A 20,888-nucleotide genomic window follows, 5' to 3' on the forward strand; every position below is an offset into this window, starting at 1 on the left:
TTGGGTTCTCCAAGCTTTTCCATACTTCTGCAAATAACTCATGTTAGTATTTTACAACTCTGCCGGCAGGGGTGGCCGAGCGGTTCTAGGCTCTACAGTCTGTATGATGTACTTAGGTTAGTTAGGTTTAAGTAATTCTAAGTTCTAGGGGACTGATGACCTCAGAAGTTAAGTCCCAAAGTGATCAGAGCCATTTGAACCATTTTGAACAACTCTAATTAAAAAAACAATGTATTGGTGATTTAGCTTTTTTGACAAGGAAACCTAATATACAGGGTGGTCCATTGATAGTGACCGGGACAAATATCTCACGAAATAAGCATCAAACGAAAAAATTACAAAGAACAAAATTCGTCTAGCTTGAAGGGGGAAACCAGATGGCGCTATGGTTGGCCCGCTAGATGGCGCTGCCATAGGTCAAACGGATATCAACTGCATTTTTTAAATAGGAACCCCCATTTTTATTACATATTCGCGTAGTACGTAAGGAAATATGAATGTTTTAGTTGGACCACTTTTTTCGCTTTGTGATAGATGGCGCTGTAATAGTCACGAACATATAAGTACGTGGTATCACGTAATATTCTACCAGGGCGGACGGTATTTGCTTCGTGATACAATACCCGTGTTAAAATGGACCGTTTACCAATTGCGGAAAAGGTCGATATCGTGTTGATGTATGGCTATTGCGATCAAAATGCCCAACGGGCGTGTGCTATGTATGCTGCTAGATATCCTGTACGACATCATCCAAGTGTCCGGGCCGTTCGCCGGATAGTTACGTTATTTAAAAAAAAAAAAAATGGTTCAAATGGCTCTGAGCACTATGGGACTTAACATCTGTGGTCATCAGTCCCCTAGAACTTAGAACTACTTAAACCTAACTAACCTAAGGACATCACACACATCCATGCCCGAGGCAGGATTCGAACCTGCGACCGTAGCGGTCACGCGGTTCCAGACTGAAGCGCCTAGAACCGCACGGCCACACCGGCCCGCAGTTACGTTATTTAAGGAAACAGTAAATGTTCAGCCACATGTGAAACGTCGGCCACGACCTGCAACGAATGATGATTCCCAAGTAGGTCTTTTAGCTGCTGTCGCGGCTAATCGGCACATCAGTAGCAGACAAATTGCGCGAGAATCGGGAAACTCAAAAACGTCGGTATTGATAACGCTACATCAACATCGATTGCATCCGTACCATATTTCTATGCATCAGGAATTGTATTTCGACGACTTTGAAGTCGTGTAGAGTTCTGCCACTGGGCACAAAAGAAATTACGGGGCGGTGACAGATTTTTTGCACGCGTTCTATTTAGCGACGAAGCGTCATTCACCATATTTCATGACAGGTGGATTGGTCGCCGAAGCATCATACCATGACCCGCATATTCACCGGATCTGACATACCCGGATTTCTTTTTGTGGGGATAGTTGAAGGATATTTGCTATCGTGATCCACCGCCAACGCCTAACATCATGTGTCAGCGCATCGTCAATGGATGTGCGAACATAACGGAAGGCGAACTACTTGCTGTTGAGAGGAATGTTGTTACACGTATTGCCAAATGCATTGAGGTTGACGGACATCATTTTGAGCATTTATTGCATTAATGTGGTATTTACAGGTAATCACGTTATAACAGCATGCGTTCTCAGAAATGATAAGTTCACAAAGGTACATGTATCACATTGGAACAACCAAAATAAAATGTTCAAACGTACCTACGTTCTGTATTTTAATTTAAAAAACCTACCTGTTACCAACTGTTCGTCTAAAATTGTGAGCCTTATGTTTGTGACTATTACAGCGCCATCTATCACACAGCGAAAAAAGTGGTCCAACTAAAACTTTCATATTTCTTTACGTACTACACGAATATGTAATAAAAATGGGGGTTCCTATTTTAAGAAAACGCAGTTGATATGGCAGCGCCATCTAACGGGCCAACCATAGCGCCATCTGGTTTCCCCCTTCAAGCTAGACAAGTTTCGTTCTTTGTAGTTTTTTCGTTTGACGCTTATTTCGTGAGATTTTTGGCCCAGTCACGATCAATGGACCACCCTGTATACCAGTACATGCATACAGTAAACATGAAAACAATGAAAGCAGTAAAATGTAGGCCCTTTCACTGTTACCAAATTCCAGTAGAAAACCAGTGGGATCTCAAGTTGGATGAAAAATTTACGTTTTGCCACCTCACTGTGTGAGTCAGACCCTGAGGGAAAGGAGCACCAACTGACCTGCGTCCTGTCCAGGCAGTAGAGGTGGGGGTCCAGTTCCAGCTGGAGCGGCTCGCTGTCGCCACCCACGTCCAGCTCCAGGCGGCCCCCTGCCGTCATGACCACGTCTCCCAACTCCTGCAGCCACAGCGTCGACTCGGCTGCAGAACAGGCCTGCCGCTGTCCCGGACCCACCACCCACTCAGCGTCCATCTGGTCGATCACTTCGGGCGACAACCACCAGCTGGTGTCGTTGTAAGTGGCAGCCGCACTCCTGCAACAAAAAACACGCAACGCACCACTCGTACATCTTCTCACACATATCATTACGAACACCTACTAAATATGATGACTGCCGTGCTTATTTCCTGATGGGCTGAGCATCAATATTATTGCGGGTTGGAGGAAGGTTGGTAACAGTAAACAAACGGTGTGTAGCTCGTCTTCCAGATAATCTACTAAATAGTTTCAAATGTTGGCAGGTGTATCACCTCTTGCAGAAAATACACTCAGGTGACCAAAGCCAAGGGACACCGAAATGCAAACATACAGAAGGCAGTAGTGTCGCCTGTACAAGGCTGAATAGTTACTTGTACTCAGATGATTCACGTGAAAAGGTTTCCGACGTGATTACGACTGCATCGGGAATTAACAGATGTTCAACGTGGAATAGTAATTGGAGCTAGACACATGGGACATTCCACTTCGCAAATTCAGTATTCCGTTATCTATAGTGTCATGAGTGGACAACACAGTGGGCGATGGCTTTTACTTAATGACCGAGAGCAGTGGTGTTCGTGCAGAGTTCTGTGCTGAAAGACAAGCAGCTTTGTGTGAAATAGCCCCAAAAATCAGCGTGGGACCTATAACGAACGTATGCGTTAGGACAGTGCAGCGATGATGGGCTATGGCAGCAGAGGACCGAACAAAACACCTTTGCTAACAGCATGTCACTGCCTGCAATGCCTCTCCTGGGCTCATGACTATACCGGTTGCACCCTAGACGAATGGGAAACTGTTATCTGTTCCCAACACTTATTCACTTGTCGATCAGCTGGAGGCAGTTCCCCTGCATTTTAGTGATAGTTTGTCGTCATTATTAACCATCCTTGCCGGCCGGGGTGGCCGAGCGGTTCTAGGCGCTACAGTCTGGAACCGCGCTACCGCTACGGTCGCAGGTTCGAATCCTGCCTCGGGCATGGATGTGTGTGATGTCCTTAGGTTAGTTAAGTTTAAGTAGTTCTAAGTTCTAGGGGACGGATGACCTCAGAAGTTAAGTTCCATAGTGCTCAGAGCCATTTTTAACCATCCTTCCCACATAAGCCTATAGGCTAGACTAGCTGGAGGAAATCTCTAGTGCTACACTAATAGCGAAAATATCCTTTCTACGTCCAACAGGTATTGACAAGTCTGGCTAGAATTACCCTCTAGTGCTCGAGCAATGGCAGCTACTACTCCCCAACTCCCATGCTTCACAGTAGATGAGTACCGATTTCAGTTGGTAACAACTGATGGTAGATTTCGAATGTAGCACAGATCCCCTTAAGTCAAGAACCCAAGTTGTCAACAAGGCACTGTGCAAGCTCATGGTGGATCCATAGCGGTGTTAGCTGTGTTTATATGGAATTGACTGTGCCCACTATCCGTATGTTCGGCTACCTGGAGACCACTTGCCCCCTTTCGTGGATTTCATGTTCCCTAACAACGATGGAATTTTCACTGATGACAATGCGCAATGTCATCACGCCACAATTGTTCGCGATTGGATCGAAGAATATTCTGGACAATCCGAGAGAATGATTTGGCCATCCAAAACAGCCGACATGAATCCCATCGAATATTTATGGGACGTAACCGAAAGGTCAGTTCGTGCACAAAATCCTGCACCGGCAACTCTTTTGCGATTATGGACAGCTATAGAGGCAGCATGGTTCAATATTTCTGATGGGGACTTTCAACGACGTTGAGCCCATGTTACGTCGAGTTGCTGCACTATGCCGGGTAAAAGAAGGTCCTATACGATATTAGGAGCTGTCCGATGATCTTTGCCCCCTCAGTGTATGTGAGCTAAATGGGACTTGTTTGGGTGCTGTTGCGTTAAAAAGTAAATAAATAAACAAGTAAATTGCAATAATTTTCATTTGCAATGAGATCTTGTTACATGATGATCACTATCTGATGAAAAGTATCTGAACACCTTCTCGTCATCGTTATCATGGGCTGTGTCCACCCTCCGCCTTTATGAAGGCTTGAACTGTGTTGGGGACGCTTTGAATGAAGTGTATGAATGTCTGTGGAGGAATGGCAGCCCGTTCTTCCCCAAGACCTGAAACCAGAGAAGGTAGTGATTTTGGACGCTGTGGTGTGGTATGAAGTCGACATTCTGACTCATCCCAAAAGTTTTACTTTGGGTTCAGGCTGGGATTCTAGACAGGCCACTTCATTTCAGCAATATTGTTGTCTACAAATCATTTCCACATATTTGCTACTTGATGACTGGATGTGTGTCATGCTAATACAAATAACCAACGGCTCCAAACTTTTTCTCCACTCCACAGACTATACAATGCTGTAAAATGTGTTCATACACTTCCGGATTTAGAGTTATATTAAAGGCAATAAGGGAACCAAACCCTAACCACGGAAAGCGCTCTGATACTATAACACCACCTATCTGTACTGCATTGGTGGTACTACACATGACGGCAGGGAACGTTCACCAGACTTTCGCCAAACCCAAATCCTTCCATTAGATTGCCACGGGGTATAGCATAATTCAGTTTCTAGTTAGCCACTGTCGAGTGGCTTTACTCTTATCCCATTTGAAACTTCACTTACCATTAACTAGAGAAATTTGTACCTTACGAGCAGCAGCTCGACTACTATATCCAATTCTTTTTCACTTCCTACGCGCAGTTGTTGTGCTAAACTGACTACTGGTAGCGTTTTGGAACTCACGAGTAAACCCTTCCACTGATTTCATGCGATTTTTTACAACTACCCTCCACAATCATCGACAGTCCCTGCCTGTCAATACATGAGGTCTACCTGATCTTGATGTAGCTGTGGGTTGTTCTTCTGCGTTTCCACTTCACACTCACATCACCAACAGATGACTTGAGCAGGCGTAGAGGGACTGAAATGTCTCTAGTTTATTTGTTACTCAGGTGACATCCAATGACTAGATGACTAGCCCACCTTCGAAGTCACTGAATTCACCTGACAGACCCATTCTTCTGTTACTAGTCTCTACCGATAAGACAGTTTTCTTTTTTTCTTTATTGTGATTTCATTCCCCTGTCCCATATGGACAGGGGAGGGCTGTCAGTGACACAATCCACTGCTCTTCAGCCAAGTGACATGACTGTTAATACAAGAAGAAAATGTTACATATAAGGCGATAAAAAAGGGGGATATAAAACAGAGTAAGGGGCGATAATGGAGGTAATGTTCGTGGAGGGGGGATAATTAAAAAAGTTGACATAAAAAACACAGTTGGCAATTCGTAGAACACAAAAAAGACACTGAAGTGACATGCACGGGGTAAAAGTTGGCCACAGTATTAAAAACACTCCAGAACAACACACTTTAAATCCACTTGGGGTACACGTGATGAAGAATAAAACTGCCAGGTGGGACCTGCCAGGGAGAGGCCTGAGAGGATGGAAAAGGAGTGGAGAGCAAGGTGCAGCAGGGGATGGGGCGGGATTAAAAAAAGGAGGGGCATCAGTGGGTGCACCAAGAGGCAGGAGACAGATGGGGCAGGAGATGAAGAGGAAAGACAAGGCAGGAGGGAGTGCAGAGACACTGAAAGGGAGCACAGGAGAGGGAGGGGGCGTCGGAGGGGGAAGGCCGCTCAGGAGAAGGGAAGGGGGATAAGACTTTTTTTTTGCTTTTTTTCCTCTATTGAATTTCGATTCCCCATGAAGGGAGCGGGCTGGCAGCAGCTTAGTACGCTGCTCTTCAGCCTACAGAATTTTGAAAACATAAGAAGATAAGAACCAATAAAAGCAGGCGATAAAATGGTGGCATTAATTGTAAAACGGCTGAAAATGTGGAAAGTTAAAACGTAAAACAAAGGGTGATCGTTGCTAATAAAATACACAGGAAGCAGACAGGTAAAACAGTAGACAGACAATTAAAAAACACAGCAACAGTTTGGTTTCTGTTCACAAGAAATATAAAAATCACACCCAGCGACAGCATGATGTCTGTTCGCAACACTTTTGAAAAGACGTACAACACTTAACGAACACTGGAAACACTGGACTAAAAAGTTGGCACAAAGATGACACACCACAGCCAAGGGCAGATGGGGGGGGGGGGGGGGAGGGGGGACCTGGACAGATGAGGGAAAAAAGGGGGGAGGAGAGGAAAAACGAAAAGGGGGGGAACCGATGGAGGGAGAGGACTCATGGGGGGTGGGGGGCAGGGCAGATACGAGAGGGAATGGGGAAAGGTGGAAATGCAAAAGGACTCGGGGGAGAGAAGGGAGGCAGATAGAGGGTAGGTGGGGAAAAAACAGGAAGGAAGGGGGGGAGAGGGACCCCAGGGAAAGGACAGAGTCTGGGAGGGATCAGAGCTGATAGGAGGGATAAATAGAGGGAGAGAGGGCATCATCCGGGAGGGGGAGTTGACAGAAGCCACCTTGGGAAAGGAGATGAAGGGTGTAGAGATGGAGGGTTGGAGGGACACAACAGTGAAGACATGGCAGGGGGCGGGGATGGGAGAGGAGAGGAGCAACCAGGGGGTGAGGGGGATCAAGGCGGTGGGAGGTGTAGAGTATGCGGATATGTTCGAGGAATAGGGGCAGATGGGGGAAAGGTATCAGGTCATAGATCCGCATAGGGGATGGGAGGCGTATACGGAAGGCAAGGCGGAGTGCATGGCACTCGAAGATCTGGAAGGAGTTATAGAATCTGGAGGGGGGGGGGGGCGGATATACAGGCGCGACTGGCATAACAGAGGATGGGACGGATTAAGTATTTGTAGGTGTGGAGGATGGTAGAGGGGTTCAACCCCCATGTCCGGCCGATAAGACAGCCCTCCTCGCCTCCTTTTATACTGGCGTGTCCGCCGCTCGCAACATCTAGTAGTCAGTTCCGCATAGCGTTGTCCAGATACTTCTCGTCAGAGGATGTAGCACGTGTGGACTTTTTCCGAAATCCATTGCAATATCCGAGATGGTGGTTAGGTTAAATTGCTGCGACTGAAACTAGCAGCATTGTAATTATAATCTTCGGTGTCACATATTTCGGACATGTCCGAAAGAAAGAACAGACACTATATCCATATAAATATATAGTTCTGGCAAACGCGGTCATGACCTTCTTCTTCTGTGCAGATGCACACATATTCCCCGAACTCTTACGGGACTTGGTAAGAATGTCTTCCACGAGTAATGAGTGTGTTGGGGTGGGACACTACGGACGTAGTGTGTGGATATACAAGGTGAGAACGTGAGTCTGGCGGGAGGCGTGCGCGACATAGTCCCTGCAGTCGCACTATCCTCTGTGCCCTCGGAGGCTCAGAAGCACGGTAGCTCAGCGTGTTCGGTCAGAGGGTTAGCTACCCTCTGTAATAAAAAAAATGAGTTAATCGATCAACAAAGAACTTAAACGAATGTCTTACGACGTCCGCACCGAGCAGATGCAACGAAAAAAAAAAAAAAGAGATGGATAAAGCATTTGCCACGTAAGCAGGAGATCCCGGGTTCGAGTCCCGGTCGGGGCACACATTTTCACCTATCCCCGTTGATATATATCAACACCCGTGGGCAGCTGACGGTATTAATATAATTCTAATTTCAAAGAAGAGCAACGTTCAGAGATCCGTTTTTTGCTGCCGGAAGGCGTATCAGGGGCCGAACTTCACCGAAGACTTTCTGTACAGTACGGGAACAGTGTTTTGCCACAACGGAGAGTCGACGAATGGATTGAAAAATTCCGAAATGGTCGCACAAGCGTTACGCACGATGAAGGAGCCGGCCGGCCGTTTACCGCCACAAATGAAGAAACCATTGAAAGTTCACGTGAAATGATTCTCTTAGACAGACGATTAACTATTGACGAAGTGGCACATCGTCTGCAAATTAATCATGGTTCTGCCTACTAAATCATCCACAACAGACTTGGGTTTCATAAAGTTTGTGCAAGATGGGTCCCAAAACAATTAACACAGTTGCATAAACAAACGCGCTTGGACATCTGCGAAAAACATTTGGATCGCTGAGATAACGAAGAGGACAACTTCTTAGACAGAATCATTACTGGTGACGAAACATGGATCCATCATTACGAGCCGGAGAGTAAACGGCAGAGCATGGAATGGAAACATCCAAATTCACCCTGCAAGAAAAAGTTTAAGACCCAATCGTCCGCAGGAACACTGATGCTTACAGTTTTTTGGGACGCACAAGGTTCAGTACTGGAACATTATGGGGAAAGGGGCACACCAATAAACAGTGTACGTTGAGGTGAAATGCTTACTGCCAGACTAAAGCCTGCAATTCGGAGCAAACGTCGAGGATTACTGTCAAAAGGTGTTGTGTTGTTGCACGACAATGCCCGTCCGCATACTGCTACCCACACTGCTGAAACGCTCCAGAAACTCAAATTTGATGTATTGGATCATCCTCCGTATAGTCCCGAGTTTGCTTCTCTATCACTTGATTGGTCCACTCAAGCAGGCATTAAGGGGCCGTCGGTATGCCTCGGACGAAGCAGTGAAAGAAGCGGTGCATTCTGGGTCGCAGTTCAGCCGAGAACCTTTTATGAGGGCATCAGGCAGCTTTTACAACGATGGACCAAGTGCGTTGAAATGCAAGGAGACTATAACTTCTTTGCGGATAATAATTGACTTAACCTCGTATCTACAAGGAATGGAGTGCCACTAGCAACCATGAAACATGTCATAAGAACAGAAGTCGTATAAAAGTACCCTACACGACAGGGACCAGAAAGAATGTGACACCTGTCAAGGAAAACTGCATCAATCCTGACAGGAATAATTGCTGACCGCGATAGCAGGTCCGTCTCAAACACGTTCCGAGCGACATTGCGAAAGGTACTGTGTGAAGTGAAGTCAGGCAGCTCACAGAAGTCCATTTCTCACAGCAGCACACAAAGCTGCACGTCTTCAGTCGGCCAATAGGTGAGTGGAGGAGTGTAGCCTGGTGTGACGAGATGCTGTTTTGTCTCTTTTCAAATGGTGCGAGTGACTGACCAATGAGACGTTTGATCCCACTGTGTGGAGTGAGTAGTGCAGCCACCGAGCGAGGTGGCGCAGTGGTTAGCACACTGGACTCGCATTCGGGAGGACGACGGTTCAATCCCGCGTCCGGCATCCTGATTTAGGTTTTCCGTGATTTCCCTAAATCGCTCCAGGCAAATGCCGGGATGGTTCCTTTGAAAGGGCACGACCGGCTTCCTTCCCCGTCCTTCCCTAATCCGATGGGACCGATGACTTCGCTGTTTGGTCCCCTCTCCCAAATCAGTCGGTCAGTAGTGCAGCCCGGAGATGGTTCTGTGATGTTGTGGCTGTTTCTCGTATCATGGATTGAGCAACAGGTTATGCATTCTCGGTGACCTAGCGTTGCCTGTTTTTTACACCGTGACCAGTACGCTGTGCACTCACCCGCCTTCAAAGATATGTCCTCAGAGCGGCACATATACATTCCTGATTTGTCGAACACTCAGACACCCTACTGGACATCGACTGGTGTATTAAATCAGACGATCTTAGTCCCACAGAAAATGTCTGGGACTATTTGGAAAAGCGGGTGAAATGTAATAATCAGCAACAAATGGCTTCTGCTGGATATGACATCCCTGAAAAAACTTGTGTACCCTGTTCCTCGCCGGAACTGAAGCCATTATCAAGGCTAGAGGCAGAGTGACACGGTATTAGCGTCACGTCTCCATGTTTTGTTCTCTGTGTTTGTTTAGACATTTGGTGCAGTGTCATATTAATATAGGTTTGACACAACAGAGGAAAAATATAAACTTATGGTGAAAAATCGCAACAACAAGAAGGAGTAACGCGATATAAACAAAAGTTCGTAAGCGTGTTTCTACATCTGAAAGATGTTGTCTATTCAAATTTCAAGCCAGATGCATAAGAGTGGCGCTAGTAGCTCCACTATGAGGATACAAATCAAGTTTGCTTTAAATGCGCGCTGTAACAGCCGTGAGCGTTAGTTACCTTAGAGATTGGACGTGGTGAATTGATGTTAGTGAAGAATATCTTTAAGGCAACAAAGACGCCATTATCAACACCTCACTGAGTTTGAACGAGGTCATGTAATAGGGCTACGAGAAGCTGAATGTTCTTTCTGCGGTACTGCAGAAACATTTTGCAGCAATGTAGCCACTGTACATGATTGGTGGTCACGGGAATGTACCGTCGCAAGAAGACCGCTCTCCAGTCCGCCACTATGTTCGCCGTATGGGTCTGGCGCATCAACTACATCTGCAGCAGCAGGCATCACAATCACACAACGAACTGTTACAAATAGGTCACTCCAAGGTCAACTCCGAGCCAGCTCCCCCGTAGCGAGCATTGCATTGACCCCAAATCTCCGCCATTTGCGACTTCATTGGCGTCAGGTGAGTGCTCATTGGAAGGTAGGTTAGATGTGTGTTGTGTTTTCTGAAAAAGTTAGTTCTGCTTCGATGCCAGAGATGGCCATATGTTGATCACAAAGAGGCCAGTTGTGGGCCTCAAACCAACTTGTGTGCATGCTAGGCATACTGTATCTACATCTGAAGTTATGGCCTGGGGTGCGATTTCCTGTGACAGCGGTAGCACTCTCGTCGGTATGCCACGCACGCTGAATAGAAATCTGTTCGTCAGTATGGTGACCTCGCCTGTTGTGCCGCCGGCCGAAGTGGCCGTGCGGTTAAAGGCGCTGCAGTCTGGAACCGCAAGACCGCTACGGTCGCAGGTTCGAATCCTGCCTCGGGCATGGATGTGTGTGATGTCCTTAGGTTAGTTAGGTTTAACTAGTTCTAAGTTCTAGGGGACTAATGACCTCAGCAGTTGAGTCCCATAGTGCTTAGAGCCATTTGAACCTGTTGTGCCGCTATTCATGAACAGCATTCCAGCAGCAGTTTCCCAATTGGATAAAGCTCGTCCACATACCGTTGTAGTAATCCAACATGCTCTACAGAGTGTCGACATGTTGCCTTGGCCTGCTAAATCACCAGATCTGCCTCCAATCGATTACATATGGGACATCAAAGAAGAGCGGCGCGTTTCGTCACAGGGTTATTTGGTAAGCGTGATAGCGTTACGGAGATGTTTAGCAAACTCAAGTGGCAGACTCTGCAAGAGAGGCGCTCTGCATCGCTGTGTAGATTGTTGTCCAGGTTTCGAGAGGGTGCGTTTCTGGATGAGGTATCGAATGTATTGCTTCCCCCTACTTATACCTCCCGAGGACATCACGAATGTAAAATTAGAGAGATTCGAGCACGCACGGAGGCTTTCCGGCAGTCGTTCTTCCCCCGAACCATACGCGACTGGAACTGGAAAGGGAGGTAATGACAGTGGCACGTAAAGTGCCCTCCGCCACACACCACTGGGTGGCTTGCGGAGTATAAATGTAGATGTAGATGTAGACAACATCGGATGGCAACTCCAGTGTCATCCACAACCAGCATTAACCGTCCCTGTATAGACCAACCACGTGCAACAGGCTGTGAAATGACATCTGGCGCCTGTACAACACAATACATGCACTTTGCATGCTTGTACGCAACATTTTGGCGATTACAGCGGTATTTACTGTACCAGCATTTCACATTTTCACTGGCTTATCTCGCTCTTACGTTGAATTGTGATATTGCAGTGTTAACCGCTTACATATGTATTCCCGAAATTTCATTACTCTACATTATTTTTTGGTGTCGGGATTTCTTTTCTATCGGCGTATATGGCTACCGTTATTTCAGTTTTATGTTTAAGTTGTTATCTCCTGCAGCTACGCATGCGTATCAGTAGTTTAATTATGATCAGTGATGATGAGTAAGCAAGCTCTTGTACTTGCAACAACATCAGCTGCCGTCACGTGTCTGCCTGTTTGGGTAAGCGTAGCTCGTGAAGTGCACCCAACTCTCCCTAGTCCCACACTGTTTCAATACACAGTGCATGCGCAGCATCGCTGCCGAGCAGTGTGTACAGATGGGGATAGGTAGGAGCAGGCATCTTTACATATCATGCTATTGATGTAACTATACATTGTACGACGTGTGCATTATGCAACAAATTCTGTGGATGTGTGGGTTAAACATACTGAAAATTGTATAAGCATTGTATTCAGTACTTTTAATTGCACCACTACAAGCATTTTCACAAATATTATAAAGTTTAGAAGTCAAAGAGTAAATAGCTTTGCAAAGAATAAATATTTTGCCTAATTCCCGTAATATTCTGCAAATCAATAAGTATCCAGATATTCTAAATAGTCCTAGTTCTTCCTCAGGGTTCAAGCTATCTTTGTAGTACGAAATTTCATCGAAATCTGTTCAGGGGATAAATTATTGATGGGGTAAATTACGAAGATGTAACAGAGTCATTTCGCATTCATAATATTACTATGATTAAACTTCCATTTATAATACTTTTTTTCCTTGATCCTATTTTTATAAAATAAAGCCTATACGGTGCCCTAAGCTATGCCCAAGTTACATGTTCTCAGCGACGTATGAGAGACACAAAATTGACGAGCATAGAAATCGTCCTATAGTCTCAGTGTTGAAATTTTACGCATTTCCTATGGAAAAATATGACCTTTGGAACTGTTCTGGGTTTTTTGGAAATACATGTCCAAATGTTAAGATGGAAAGAAGGAAGTGTATTAAGGGCAAACAACAACTTGGTCATTAAAGATGGAGCATAATCATTAATTGGGGAAGGGTTCATGTGCTTCTCAACAGAAAGAATCTAGAATTTTCCCCCCAAGCAACATCGGGAAACAATGAAGAAAGTAAATCTGATTATCAAGACAGGTGATAGACCTCAGTCCAGTTCTCTATGTTAGCACTGCACTAGCACACAAAGCGCCGATGTTAAAGAGGCGACAGTATGGGTCAGTCCAAAGAGAACCTCCTTCACAAACATTTACACAAGTCTTAACAATATGAGATGGTACTTGCTAAAACTCACTACATTGCCTGTGTCAGCCAGTGGAATGTGTATGTCTCTTGAAGAGAGATAGACACATTGATTGTCTGAAGAAACAGAGTATTGGATCTTAACGCTGTGACTTGTCTGAGTTAACAAGTTGGAAACAGTGTACTAACTCAATTTTAATTGTTTGTTTAAAGCTGTGGGCACTTATACAAGCAATGCATGCTAATGGAGTCGTGATTGACAGCGTTGCTGTAAGTGGGCACGTTCACTTCAGACATAGTTTGTCTGGCGAACAATTTCATGATCTCAGTCTCTGGCATATGCTATGGAACACCATACCATATAACAACAGCTTGGAAGCTCACAGAATTGCTAATGGTTCGCTTATATTTGATATCGTACTTTGTGGCAAAATTGCGTGTTACTTACTCGTAATCGATGCATGAATCAAAGTCGTACGACAGCTGCTGGTGCAGAGGGCAGCACTTGGGAATTTTCACCGGCGAACATCTGGAGAGCGGAACTGCCAAGGACGCCAACACCAACACTGCAACTCCATATTGTGGCCTGCTCTTCAGTCTCGCTACTCCATGGAGTTTTTGATGGGCTCCCATTTCTGGAAAAAGTGTGAAGAAGTTTTCTGAATTTACAAAATGTCGAAAGAGGCACTGATCACAAATGTCTTATATACAATAATGGGCACATATAATCAATATATATTATTATGCTGTCAACAATATAATATAACTGCAAACAATATACGTATGTTTGCAGATATCTTGGAAAGAGAATTAACATTGTAACACTTGGCAAGCATTACATAACTGTTTGGATATGAAAATGAGAGTCCATTGTGCCTAATGCCAAGTGTAGGCCTAAAAATTAGATGTACCAACGTAAACGGTATTTGCACGATACCTGGCCGCACATATAGACCTAGAAAATCACTATCAGTTTGATGAAAGTCACAATATACAACTTTTAGCCTACACCTGGTGTAAGGCTCAACACACCTTAAGATTTAATATTTCCGTAGCTAAATTGTTTTATGATGCTTGTCAAGTGTCACAATGTTCAGTCAGGTCTGAAATGTCTGCATAAACACGCCAGCGACACAAATAATTAAATGTCTAGGTCATGACACAATGTTATCCCCCCCCCCCCACACACACACACACACACACACACACGCACACACACACACATCCGTCAATACTGTGTCCTGAAACTTGAATGTGGACTTTCAAATTTAGTGCCCTAATGCTATTTCCATGCCTAAACTGTTACAAAACCGTTCTGGCTAGAAAAAAAAAATTCTATGCTGGTAACTGACACCTCGGTATTGTACGACAGTTAGTTTACAGCGATTTTTCGATTATAGTTTGACACATTCTTCATACTATTTTTGTGTTTTCTCTTATATCTCACACAAAATGCAAAGAAAAAAATGTCCTTAATCCTAAATCTTTACAGGCAATCTGCCTAATTTAAATAGTACACTAACAGGAAAATGTGTAGAAAAGCCTTCCAGGAAACAGTGTGAGAAGTGTCAGTGGTGTTTAGAATTTCATATAAGTTGCTTATGTAATGCTTTCTGTGTAATGCATTTCTTGCACACCTTAATGGGTGGCACATTTCACACTTTCATGTGCTTTTATTTATGACCATAATGTCTCTTTTGGGTACAGTGAGACTTTGGTACATTGGTTCTGCAAAATATACAAAATAGATGAGTATATGCAATGGACATGAGTTACAGGTTACACTGATTTCTTAATACTACATAGGTGAAAGCAAGTAAACAAGCGACATCATCAAGTACAAGAGATATATCAAATTACAGCACAAGACTGGGCATAAATGAAACATGGCAACATTATAAAGTACAAAGAGTGACTAACCTAACAAAAATGTAATAACAATTCATCAGACAATAGCATAAATGTCAGTAGTAATACTATCTTGCATAGGGTGTGCAATAATGGCAGAGTGGAAGAGCATAGCATCACAAAAACACATTGCATGCTATCAGCAAAGATATAATAGCATCAGAAATAAATTAACTTAAGATATATAGAGGCCATATTCCAAAGGACACAAATTCTTACTATGAAAAAAAAATGACTGAATTACCATTTGCAGTGGTCAGACCAACGAAGGGATGTGATCCGCTGGACACATTCCAACACAACAAAAAAGGTGTCTCTTTCAGTTGTTGTTTCAATGCACATGCGTATGAAAAAAGAAAAATGTGCAAGGCCTAAACTTACGGTAAGAGAACCGACCTTCAAGATTCTCCCTGCCAGGCACGTCACCACCTAATAAAATGCCGAATAATCGAGGAATCGTGAAAAACAAGGTACCAATAGAATTTGTATAAGCATAGTAAACGCATCAGGTAAAAAAGATCTATGTTGTGCCATATTATTATGTACACTCGTGTGTAAATCAAAATAAACATATATGAAAGCTGGCAATATAAATACGCACATCTGTAAAAAAAAAAAAATTTGGCAATTAGCACAATTTCTGATAAATAGCAAAAAAAACTTATACAGAGCTGAAAGGCGGAAAAATAAATAGTTGTGCTATGCGATCATCAAATTTCTATCCAGCTACGTGAAATGAATCAAAGCAAAAGTTATTCTATAATGTGCTTGACGTTGTTGATGTGATGATTGCCTCGTGGTTTTCTCGTGCGTTAAGTTTCAATATGAACTACATTGGGATGGGGAAGATACGTATCCCAATAGGTCCAGAATATAAAAGTTCAAATTTACTGCAACGACGTTTTCCTCTGTTGGATAGGTAGTGAGTGCGTATCAATACTTCTTGTCCTATGCGAAATTCCTGGAGGTTACTCATCTGTTTTTGTTTGTGTTTGCAGCGCTGTGCTGAGCGCTTTATATTGTTACGTGCGATGTCTATAATTTCATGGTGGCGCAATCTTCTTGTTGTAGGAAAAGAAACAATTTCACGAATTCTGTTAGGTGAATCTATGTTTTTCAACACAAGGTATGGCGAAAGCGTAGTAGAGTCGTTTGGTATGGAATCGATGACGTCCTGAATATCTGAAATGTGCTTTTCCCAGTCAATATGTTTTCTGTGACAGTAGATACAACTAAGTTTTCCAATCTCTTTCATGATGCACCCTGATGGGTTGGAAGAAACATGGTATCTGGAAGTAAAAATGGGTGTAATATTTCTAGCTTGCAGTGTACATTTCCATGTTATTGATCGAAATTGCGGTCCATTGTCTGAAATTACCTTCTGAACATGCCCAACATGAGGCAAAAAATGTTTAGTAAAAGCATTAGAAACAGTTCTAGATACAAATTTCGAAGTTAGTTCTACAGCAACGAATATGTAACAGAAACCTTTTGCAATGGATCCAAATAGATCAACAGCTGCCGTATGTCTTAATATCATGAGTACAATGGGGTACAGAGGGGCAATGTGAAATATTGTAGAAGATTTAGCTTTTTGGCAAATTTTGCAAGTCGTTAAGACACGCTTTTCCATGTTTGTGAAATAACAGTTCTGTCGTAGGATCAAAATGCATTTGCGAGCACTATAATACGCGTAGCTCAAGTGTGTATACCAGATTAATTTAATGACAACTTATTCAGGTACGCAGATAGTCCAATTAACGCTGTCAGGCCGAACACGGTGAAACAGAATGTTATTGTGCATGGTGTAGAAAGTTCTCATTGTTGTCTGGCTCGTGTCAAGCCAGAGACGTCTGATCTTTGCTCTGCTCTCTGGCGATTTCTTTTAATGATGCTGAAATAAAATTTTCAAAAGTTACCTGTTTAATATAGAGAAGGTTAAAATTATTTTGACAGAAATTAGCAACAATTTCTTGCTGATTACTGGACAGTGAAAGTAAAATTGCATCTACTACAGTATTCTGGGTTCCTGGGATGTGGACAATCTTAAAACCAATTCCTGCAAATAAAGTTTCCATGGACTAAGTCTATCATGCGTCAATTTAGCTGATAACACAAACTGAATAGCTCTGTAGTCTGTGTATACTGTTGTATGTCTGCCGTAGAGAAAGTGACGAAATTTAGTGAAAGCCCAAACACCACATAATGTTTCGAGTTCGGATAAGGATGCGACTGAAAAAGGCGATGTTTTTCTGAACAATTTTCCCATTTTCCTCTATTTCCTGAAAATGGACACCAAGTGCAGTCTTCGAGCTGTCTGTAGCAATCGAAAAATTCTTTGTCAGGTCAGTCAGTATGTGATAGAAGTGGAGCGTTAAGTAAAGCATTTTAATTGAGGAACCCGGACTGTGCTTGGTCATCCCACGACCAGGTAGTATTTTTACCAGTAAGATGACATAATCTAGGGATGTCTAGTGCAGATGGGTGTATGGAACGGCGAAAAAAATTGATCAAACCGAGGAAGCTGCAGAGTTGTTTTTTGCAAACGGAATTGAAGTTTCACGGATGGCTTGTAGTTTGTCGGGATCGGGCGTAATTCCGGCAGCCGAATTTACGTGACCTAGGAATTTAATGGAAGCCTCTCCAAAATGAGATTTACTGAGGTTCACAGTAACACCTTCTGCAAGAAAAGTTTGCAATAGCATGCGAAGAACAGGATTATGTTCCGACCAAGAAGGTTCTGCAATTAGAATGTCGTCAGTGTAAGTGGTGATTCTGTCTTTTAATTCAATTGGAAGAATAGTATTCATCACACAGATGTAAGCAGCGGGGCTAAGTGTTAAACAAATAGGCAATTTACAAAACTGGTAGCAGTTCCTAACAGCTGGTTCAATGATATCTTGGTCTAACATAGCCTGAAGTTCTTGCTTGACTTAATCTCTGTAGATGAATGGAATGGAATAATGTTTTGTCTTGTATCATGCGGTTTTACTTAGAATTCGTAAACAAAACTGGACATGGTTCCCGGTACATTACTAAATACTTTAAGAGTGCTGTAAAAGAATATCCTGCAACTGTTAGCGCTCTTCTTCGGTTGAAGCTTAAATTCATTCACCTTACTGTTGACCGTCTGTACAACATCATAATCAAATTCCTCGAGGATATTGTTACTACAGAAATATGTGTCTGTAAAGAATCTTGTATGCCAATTAATTTTCTTAGATGCTGAAATGACCTCTACTCTGTTAATGTCTTGCTCTTCGGTTGACAAAGTATTCTGAAAAGTGACAGATAGTTGTTGCGTATCGGATTTCAATATAAGCAATGACTTCTTAAAACTGATAACAGCGTCATGTTCGACAAGGAAATCCATGCCAAGTATGACGTCGGTTGTTAAGAGGGGAACGATCCAGAAATTAGCGTGAAATATGTGATCAGCAATTATAAAAGATAGGTGGGTTTGCAGTTTCACATCTACTCCCTTATTTGAGCTTGAGTCTCGAACTTTCGTTTTACCGAGTGGAAAGGTAGGACAGGTATTGGCGGCGTTACTTTTTGGAATACTCTTTCATTCATCACTGTTACTGGTGAACCATATGTACTGTACGGTTGTTTTGATCTGCAGAATGCCGCGGTGGATGGAAACGAACATTAGGTTCATTAAGAATGACCTGAGGCTGATTCTGATAAAAGCAGCTGTTGCCGAAATTACGCTTAAATTGCTAGTCATTCCCTTTGTTTGTTGCGAGAATTACTTTGCTGTTGATCGTTTCGATGTGACTGCGACCATTGGTTTTTGTGGGAGAAATTATTCCCTTGCGGTTGCGTTAATGTATTAGTTTGGGTTGTACTGACAAAGCTCGGCGGCGACACATGGACCTTCGGTTGAGATTGTAGATCGTATTGTTGTTGAATATTTCCGGGCTGTTGCGGCTGCGGCAAGAATTGCGACTGGAAACTGTGACCGTTGGGTGTCGAAATACTGATATTGTTGCCGTTGCTGAATATATTTGTTGTCAAAATGTTGTCTCTTATTAAAATGTCTACGAAAATCGTTATCGGAACCAAATCTGTTATTTCTCTTGTTATGGAATGGGTGAGATTGCTCGTTGTAACTGAATGAGTTGTTACCTTGTTTGCCGTTATTAAAGTTCTTACTGACATATGATTAGTCCGAGTGCTGAATTTCTAATAATTGTAACAAGTCCCTGAATGCTGAAACGCTTTCCTTTTGCTGTTCGGTGAGAAGAGAAACTCGTAATGAGCGTGGAAGTTTTGAGATGCATAATTATATGAGCGCAGATTGGCTATTCGGTTCTGTCAGGACTGATTTGTTGGACCATATACTCAAAAAACTGGGTGATAGTGGGAAAACTGGAGTGTTAAAAATTGGGTAAACTGATTAGCTGATCTTTAATGCCTTGCTGAGTCGTTACCGACCAATATGCAGATAGAAATGCATTTTGGAACTCTACGGTGTGACATTGCCTTGCTATGGCTCTCATACGCATCGAACGTTCTCCCTCTAAAAGGCTGCAGATGAATTCGAGCTTGTGTGTCACTGGCCAGTTTGGTGGCAGCGAACGTGAAAATTGTTGCACCCAATCAAGGGGGTGCAGATCTGCGCGGTTATTTCTAAATATCTTGAATTTCCTTAGATTGGAAATGTTTACAGTCGAATCCTTCATGTTATAGATTTTGAGAAGGTTCGGCGGCATAAAAAAGTTGATTGTGAGATTACTGGATTGTATCAACAGCATGCACTCTTTGCAGTCTGCTCTTATTATTGTGAGGTTGAAAAGTAGGTAACTGTTGCTGTTGCAAGTTAGCTTGAAACTGATTACACGGAGAAAATTTTCTGATATAGTCTACTTCCTGATGTAAATTATTAACTTTCCTATGTAGTGAACTGTTATGTGCATCAAGCTGGTCTAATGTTTGCTGCATGGACTGATATTCTTGATATTCAGTAAACGAGATGGGAGCTGAGACTGATTTATTTTCAATTTGGTTTACAAGCGTTTCTAATCCTGCCGACAGCTCATCATCACATCATTCCGTGAGCGTAAGAATGTGTGTGGAATTACTTGAATCTAAAGCGTCGGCTTGCTTTTGTAGTTTGCATGTAGTATTTTTCATCTTTTTCAAATCTGCTTTAATTGTGTCAGGGTCCTGCACCAGCTCTATTTGCTCAAGACGGGAGCTTAACGACTCAATGCCATCTTTGCACTTTTCTTCTCGTGTGTCAACAGTGGTGTTGAAATTAGTTACATCTGTCTGTATTTGGTTTTGTGACTGTTTTACTCTGTTAACCTCGTCTGTAACGGAGTTTATACTAGCATCAACATGGGTTGTAAGACTAGTGAGCAACTGCTGTTGTACTTCCTGTCTTTGTACTGCCAATGACTGCAATAGCTGATTGTTTTCGCCTGTGTATTTACGGAGAAAGTCTTTGTATCGCTTTTTTGACGTCTCAGTGTGAACTTTTAAGACGTGCATCTGATCGATTGTCCTGCTGATCTATTGTCATTAACGGATTGGATTTCATCTGTAAGCTTTTTATAGGTTTCACTACATTAATGTCTTAAAGCATTAATGTCATCTCTTAAAGATTTGGTACTGTCTACGCATTTTCACCGGCCG

At 43.2% G+C, this 20,888-nt stretch overlaps 1 protein-coding gene across 1 annotated transcript in view; it reads right to left on the minus strand.

Annotated features, from left to right (window-relative positions):
- Positions 1 to 20,888, minus strand: part of LOC124545657 — a 162,007-nt gene that overhangs the window by 117,648 nt on the left and 23,471 nt on the right. Inside the window, exons 2-3 of the mRNA XM_047124605.1 lie at positions 13,786 to 13,972; positions 2,248 to 2,500 (exon numbers count right to left, since the gene is read on the minus strand). Coding sequence (XP_046980561.1) covers positions 2,248 to 2,500; positions 13,786 to 13,972 — 440 coding nt within the window. The remainder of the gene's footprint in view (positions 1 to 2,247; positions 2,501 to 13,785; positions 13,973 to 20,888) is intronic.

This window comes from Schistocerca americana, chromosome 8 (genome assembly GCF_021461395.2).
Source record: "Schistocerca americana isolate TAMUIC-IGC-003095 chromosome 8, iqSchAmer2.1, whole genome shotgun sequence".
Taxonomy (NCBI): Eukaryota; Metazoa; Arthropoda; class Insecta; order Orthoptera; family Acrididae; genus Schistocerca; species Schistocerca americana.